The sequence below is a fragment of the Styela clava genome, chromosome 11, assembly GCF_964204865.1.
Source record: "Styela clava chromosome 11, kaStyClav1.hap1.2, whole genome shotgun sequence".
NCBI lineage: Eukaryota > Metazoa > Chordata > Ascidiacea > Stolidobranchia > Styelidae > Styela > Styela clava.
In genome coordinates, this window is record NC_135260.1 from 16498134 (window position 1) to 16506232 (window position 8099).

Here is an 8099-nt window from a genome sequence, read left to right on the forward strand (position 1 = left end):
CTTCTAAGGTATTTTCGATTCTGCCAAAAGCGATGAAGTTTCAAAAAAAAAATATGAAATTTAATAAGAAGCATTTCCACACACAATCCATTGGGGGTGATGAAAGCCGAAATGACTGCGTAATCACACCTGAGTACCACGCCCTTTTGCCAGGTTACCAGTCCGTGTGGGTTATGCGATTAAAAATCGGTTATGCTGTCCAGTTAGTCAAGTTATCAAACATGGAATCATTTATTGATGCAACTCAGTGGTTTTGAATTTTTTTTTTTTTGGTGAAGCATAATTCCAGTGGAACATTTAATGGGCCCGAGGAATTCAATAGTGCGATAGTTCAGTTGTTTGAATAGTAGGCTACATATAGAAAATCTAATACTGGATGTTGGCGCAGAGCCTTGATTAAATCTTAATTGTGGAGTGCAGACTCTGCCCACATAGGGTGTACGGATGGCCAATACCAATACTCTTGACGACCAGGTTGCACTCCCAAAAAGACGCGTACTATCACTGTATCAGCATAAGATGTTTTATTTTCTTGTGATGTGTTGCAAACAGTGTAAAACAATATGCAATACGAACAGATACACAGTACGAACAACAATACAGCAATACTTCAGTACGAACAGATGCACAGTACAAAGAAGTACGAACAACAATACAGCAGTACGTCAGTACGGTTTTCTGAAATAACATAAAAATAATAAATACACAAATAATAACAAGATCGGGGCAGTAACGTATCAGTAGGCCTATACTATTGTAAACAAACCCTAAATATCGTTGTTACGTCACACAATTACCTAATGACCAAATATGGCATCACTAACAGTTATAATAAATAAACACACAAATTACCTCTGCCGGCACTTTCAAGGCCTGACAGGAAAACAAATACAAACCATGTAAAAGTTAGAATACAAAACTATATGTATAAACTTACTTGACGTTGTGTCCTCAAGGGTCGTCAAGCAGTAACTTGAACATTAAATCACAATAACTTGACTGAATTACTTAGCAATATTGCAATAAAAACTGTGAGGAATATCAATAATACACTATTATTAGCAGTACAAATAAATACAGTACATTTTACTAACACTACAAGCCTAAGTCGTTCACTAATTAATCAATTATAAACCCTAAAATAACACTCTCAGACCGACGTCAAAACAGCCATCAGCCAGAAACTTCCAGAATCCTGCAGCGCGCGCGGTCCCCTGACGTCACTTCCACAAAGTCATTGTGGTGCAATAACCAAGCATTCGATAAGCTGGTCCATGGCGCCAACTTGCGGGAGAAATGATTTTACTTCAAGATATTGGCGGTAACACCCTGGCCCCTTGGAAATTGGAAATTTGTGTCCACATACACCAATTTACAGATTTCCACACACACATTCAAACAAATAACAAACACACGAAATATAACGAAATTGTGTCATGCAAAAGAAATTTCATGCAAAAGCTAACTTGCTAATTACAAGCATGCAATAAAATAAGCTTTGTAACAGGTCTTTGAAGAACAGAATATTGGGTCTGGACACTAACAGATCGAACAATGCCCTCCTTTCCGGGGAAAGTCTTGATAACTCTACCCAACAGCCAGGTGTTTCGCGGCAAGTTATGATCCACAATGAGAACGATATCGTTCGCACACATATTACGTTGAGGTTTGTTCCACTTTTTTCTTTGTTGTAAAAGAGGTAGATACTCCTTTCTCCATCTTTGCCAGAAAATATCTGCCAAATACTGGACCTGTTTCCAGCGTTTCCTCGAATACACATCCTTTTGTTCAAACAAACCTGGTGGAAGAACAGGTTCTTGTTTTAATAACAATAATAAATTTGGAGACAGTGGTGTCAAGTCATTTACATCACTTGAAACTGTTGTAATTGGACGTCCATTTATAATAGATTCACATTCACACATTAAAGTGGATAGAGCCTCATCGCTTAAAGTTTGTTCCCGACAAATTGAATTCAATACCTTTCTGACAGTCCGAATTTGTCTTTCAAAAACACCACCATGATGTGAAGCGGAAGGTGTTTGAAACATCCATTTTATATTTTTCTGAAGCAGATAATCATGAACTTGCTTCTGATTCCAACATTTTATTGCTTGACGAAGTTCATGTTCAGCGGCCACAAAATTTGAACCATTGTCCCTTCGAATTTCCAACACTTGACCTCTACGAGAAACAAATCTCCTTAAAGCCATTATAAATGAGTTCATGTCCAAATTTTGAGCTATTTCCACATGTACTGCACGGGTAGTTAGACATGTGAAAAGAACCCCATATCGCTTAACATCACTTCTTCCTTGACGAATGAAGAAAGGCCCAAAACAGTCCAAAGCCACATATGAAAATGGTGGTTTATCAGGAGTTACTCTATCAACAGGCAAATCCGACATTTCTTGATATTCGGGTTTACGCTGCTTTCTTCTGCACAAGACACAATTGTTGATAATTTTTCTCACTAATGAAGTCCCCTTTACAATCCAATAGTTCTGCCTAATTTCTGCAAGAACATATTCTCTTCCATTGTGTCCAGTTGTCCTATGAATATAATCAACCATCAGGGATGCAATAAGACTGTCTTTTGGTATAACAATTGGATGCTTAGCATCATAACTAATTGGAGCATCTTTGATTCTGCCTCCAACACGAAGAATATCATTTTTCAAGAAAGGACGCAGCGAAATCAAAGTGCTTGATTTTGAAATTTCTTGATTATTTGACAGCAAACGTATTTCTTCGCAGAAATATTTTGATTGTTCATATTTGATTATCTCCAATTCCGCATTTCGTAGTTCAGTAACAGAAAGTGGTTGAATACGATTTTCTTTTGGCAGGTTAGAATGCAATTCATTTGCATTAAGTTTTGAAAACAACATATTTTTACCTCGTAATATCCAGGCAAAAGCTTTCTTCAAACGAAACCAGTCTGAATATTTTGAAATTATACGATCTAGGACCGATTTTTCACTTGCTGTATTTGAAAAACATTGTATCGATTCTTTTTTCACCTCAAGATTATCCGTAGAACAATTGTTCATAAAATCGGGCTGTAAAGGCCATTCCTCAGCAGCTTGCCACAAAAAATCAGGACCCGATTTCCAGTATTGGCAATTCAAAAACGCATCAACTGAAAGTCCCCTTGAGGCAACATCTGCTGGGTTCAGTTGTGAAGGCACATAACGCCATTGTTCAATTTCAGAGGTTTCTTTTATCAAGTTTACTCTATTGGCCACAAAAGTTTTAAATACTTTATCTGTATTTGCCAGGTATCGAAGAACAGTTGTACTGTCGGTCCAAAAATATGAAGCCGAAATTGGAAGTTTGAGTTCCTTTTTTAGAAATGCATCATTTTTAGCAGAAATTGTTGCTGCACAAAGTTCGAGTCGCAGTATTGTTGAACCGTTTAAAGGGACAAGTCTGGTTTTTCCACTTATAATAGCACAATGAACTTGTCCATACGTATTTGTAATTCTAATGTAAGACACAGCACCATATGACTTTTCAGACGCATCTGAAAAATGATGAAGTTGTATATCGATTATTTTACCAAAATCTTTTGGTGTATAGCATCTCGGTACATTGAAATTCTTTAATTTTGGTAAATCAGAAAGCCATTTTAACCATTCTTTCTTCAATTCTGGTGGAATAGGATCGTCCCAATCAAATTTCTTCCTACATAAATCTTGAATCAAGACTTTCATAGGTTGAAGAACTGGCTGACCGAAACCAAGAGGATCAAAAATAGAATTAATAGTTGACAACAATCCTCTTTTTGTAGCAGGTTTATCCTTATGTTTGACACGAAAGCACAAAGTATCTTGTTCTACATCCCAAATCATGCCAAGCGCCTTTTCCACTGGCAGGTCATCCACTGAGAGATCCAATCCTTTGACATCTTTCGCACGATGCTCTTCCGGAATTGACAGCAAAACAGCTCGATCATTACTGACCCATTTTGTTATTTCAAATCCACCTTTGGATACTAAATTTCTTACATTCTTGACATGATCTATAGCTTCCTCAGCATTGGGTTTTGAATCCAAAAAATCATCAACGTAGAAAGCATCATAAACAGCAGTCACAGTGCTTTCACTAAAATCTTCTTTATTATCTTCAGCAGTCCTTTTCAAGGCAAAATTGGCACAACTGGGTGAGCAGATTGTACCAAAAAGAAATGAAGTCATTCTAAAGCAGGCCACAGGTTGTGAGACATCGCCATTGCGCCACCAAAGAAATCTCAAAAAATCTCTATGAGGTTCGGAAACTTTCACTTGGTGAAACATTGCTCGGATGTCTCCTTGAATTGCAACGGATTGTTTTCGAAAACGAGCCAGAACACCAACCAAATTATTTGCAAGGTCTGGCCCCTGTAACAGAACGTCATTCAAACACAGTCCAGAAAATTTAGCTGAACAATCAAATACAACACGAAGGCTTTTCTTTTCTGGGTGGCGCACTCCGTGGTGACTAAGATACCAAGTTTTACCATCACATTCCCCTGAATTATTGACCTTCTCTGCATAACCATTATCAATCATATCCTTTACAAAACTTTTGTATTCATTGTAGAAATCCGGTTCTTTTAAAAATCGTCTTCTGAGATATTCTAATCTTTGTTCTGCATGACTTTTGTTTTTTGGCAAAATCACATTAGGATTTTTAAATGGAAGATCAATTTCATAATGTCCATCCGTTGTCAAATGAATAGACTTGTTCACTCTTTCCATGAAAATTTCTTGATTAGGGGAAAATTCTGATTTTTCGTTTTGTATCGAATCGACCACTTCAGTGCACATTTTACAAAGTGGGTGCACACTAGATTTGACAAAAAAATTAGAATTTGATCTTTCAACTTTCTTAGTTTTGGGAGGACAGCTAATCATCCATCCAGCAGGGCATCTCACAGCAAAATATTCATCTGGCCCGTGCACAATTTCCAATGGCTTATGTAGAGCAAAATTATCTTTTCCTATCAGCAAGCCAACTTTTTGATTTAGCCTGGGAATTACCACATCCTTGAATTCATGAAACTGATCCACATCCTTCTGTGTTGGAATATTTGAAACATCAATATCGATACATTTATTAGAAAACAGTTGACCCAATGCAATAAAATCAGATTCATCAAAATGGGATAGCTCAATGTCGTTAATAACAGAGCTTTTCTTTTGTTCAGTCACATTTGAAATAGTACGAATATTTAAATTTGTTTCCTGACCAGTGGCATTCAATCTTTGCATGAGCGCTTCACTCATAAAAGAACATGTTGAGCCAGTGTCGAAAAAGGCATTTGTTAACACAACATCATTCTGTCCCTTCACACGTACCTTGACTGGAATTACGTTTAATAACACTCTTGCTTCACTGGCAGAATTCACAAACGCACTAAATTTATTTTCTTCTCTGTTTTCATTAGTATTTTTTGATACAGAAGCATCACCAGCAGGCTTATGATGTTCAGATTGATCATCCGCATTTACATTATCTGGGGGGTGCAAAAGCGTAGTATGCTTTCGCTTACAATTCGGAACTCTGCATGGATTCTCGCGTCTGCACTGCCTTGACCAGTGCCCTTTTTGTAGACAAGAAAAACATAATTTCAAATCCCTCACAAATCTTTCTCTGTCCGCATGTTTCATGTTCCTAAACTCTTGACATTGATTCAGGAAATGAGTGCCACTGCATTTAAAACATTTAGGAATTGGTTTGTCAGCAGCGGAGACAGTTGTAGTAAAATATGACTTGTGTTGCTTCATTGGTTTATTTGCAATTTCTCTGGGTTTTTGGACATTATTTGTTTCAGGATTAGAAAGGTTTGACAATTCCCTCGTTTTCTTACGCACATATGACACAAGATGTGCTAAGGTCAAGTCCTTTTCTTTCACATGAAGAGTATCATCCACCAAAGTTCGCCAACCTGGCCTCCAAACTGATGGCATTCTCCACGATATTTTATCAATGATCATCAAAGACAGACCTTTATTTTTAATACCTTTTAATGTATTTTCACATGCAATTAATTCAGCAGCAAACATTGTTAAAGCTTCCAGGTCATTGGTTCTAAGTTGCGGGCCCTCTATAATAGAATTCAAACATGCCTGTTCAATTTGCAATTTATGGCCATAAGTTTCTGCGAGTAATTTCAACGCTTCATCATAGCATGCCGAACCTTTATGTTGGCATCCTTTTACTAGAGCACGAGCAGTGCCTCTTGTGTATTGTAACAGATAAACAAATCTTTGCTTTGCATTCTGCACCTTTGCAGCAATAACAGTATCAAAAATGTCAATAAAGTCGTGGTATTCACCAGGATCACCAGAAAAAACTGGAGGTTCTGTTGGAGGTAAATTTGCTTGCTGGGGCACATAAATCACTTGTGGTGATAATTGTATTGGTACCTGGCTTGGCTGGGGTATATTAATTTGAGTAGCTTCTTCATTAATAATTGGCATTGTCAGTCTATTGATGTCACCATTGGCTGCTTGTGACATGTTATAAAGTGGAATTGTACCTGTATTTGAACTAAAATTGCTAGCAAAATCAGTGCAAGAATAAGTCATGCAATTACTGGTAGGTGCATTATTACCGGTAGTAGAAGTAGCAAAATAACTTGAGCTAGCAGTACAGGTAGGGCATGCAGCATATGAACTCATACGAATAGGCTGAATTTGATTTGCAAGCATATTTACTGGATTCACAGCAGAGTCTATTTGTTTAGGAAGTATTATTGAATTACTAGCATTATGGTTATTAGCATTATGAGATGCAGTACTAGCCACAACCATGCATTCATTCGCACCAAGCACACTGGTAGTATGTGGACAAATTTCAAAACCAGGGGAGGATGAATAAACCGACATACCTTGATCCCCACCAATAGCAGGCACGGAATGCGAAACATCCCCCAATGAGTAACTTGGCTGTCTTGCAGCTGACGTGAACATGGTCTGAGATGGCACAGTAGATTGAACAATATTTTCAATTGTAGCAGCAGGGGAATTAGATCGTATTTCAGGTGGAGATACATTCTGTATCTCGTTACTATTTGACACATTTGTACAGGTGCCAAGTAACAGTTCACTTCCATTTGTATCAGAAATAGCAGGAAGGTCAAAAGGTAACCCCCTCTCTGCCATCGCTTCCGTAAAGTCAGCATCCAATTCTAACTGGGTGCGCTGATCTCTACGTTTTAGTTCATTTAGTTCTCTTTCTTTGCGTTTTTGGAAACTTTCCTTTTCGAGTTGACGCTTTCTTCTAAGCTCTTCTTCTTCTTGTCGCATCCTCTCATTCCACTCTGCTTCTTCTTGTGAAATGGAGTCCTGTAATTGAATCTTTTCTAGTTCAATCTTTTTTTGTTGATTTAATTTTCTTGCTTTGTAAATATCTTGGATTTGAGAGTCACTGTAAGTGGATACCCGTGACATCACTGATGACGCGGTTCGGATGCTTCGAGATCGTAAAGAACCGCCAATACTTAATACTTTTGATTTTTGTGAAACACTGTCACGTGATTGAGAACTATATTTTGATTTCGCTCTTGTGGTCATTTTGTGAACATTCATTTGCTTATCTTCGGCATTGAAAGATGCTACGGACTTCCCTTGTTTATTTGTTTCGTTTTCTATTTGGGAAACCGAATCCACATCAGACGATCTTCGGAAAAGGTCATGAATCGAGCCACTACCGGAACCAACAGGAGATAATATTTTTTCAGCAGCAACAACTTCAGGGTCAACTGCAGGCTCTTTCATTTGTGATGACAGTGTTATTGGAACTTGGGACGGTTCTAAATCATCAGATTCTTGTTCTAGCACCATTTCTTGTGCATTTTGAAAACTTTGTACATCTTCTTCAGTATATTGAACTGGATTTGACTCAGCCATAATTTTATGTCCACTGGTAAAGGCCTTTAAATTTAACAATTGTCAATATTTTGTAGAAACGTCAAAAAACTTTATGTTGGCGCAGAGCCTTGATTAAATCTTAATTGTGGAGTGCAGACTCTGCCCACATAGGGTGTACGGATGGCCAATACCAATACTCTTGACGACCAGGTTGCACTCCCAAAAAGACGCGTACTATCA

General features: G+C 37.8%; 1 protein-coding gene across 1 annotated transcript; it reads right to left on the reverse strand.

Annotated features, from left to right (window-relative positions):
* Window positions 1–1469: 1469 nt before the first annotated feature.
* Window positions 1470–7898, reverse strand: LOC120329794 (uncharacterized). Its single transcript, XM_078118054.1, has one exon. The coding sequence runs from the start codon at window positions 7896–7898 to the stop codon at window positions 1470–1472; it is 6429 nt and encodes a 2142-aa protein (XP_077974180.1).
* Between the last annotated feature and the right edge of the window lie 201 nt (window positions 7899–8099).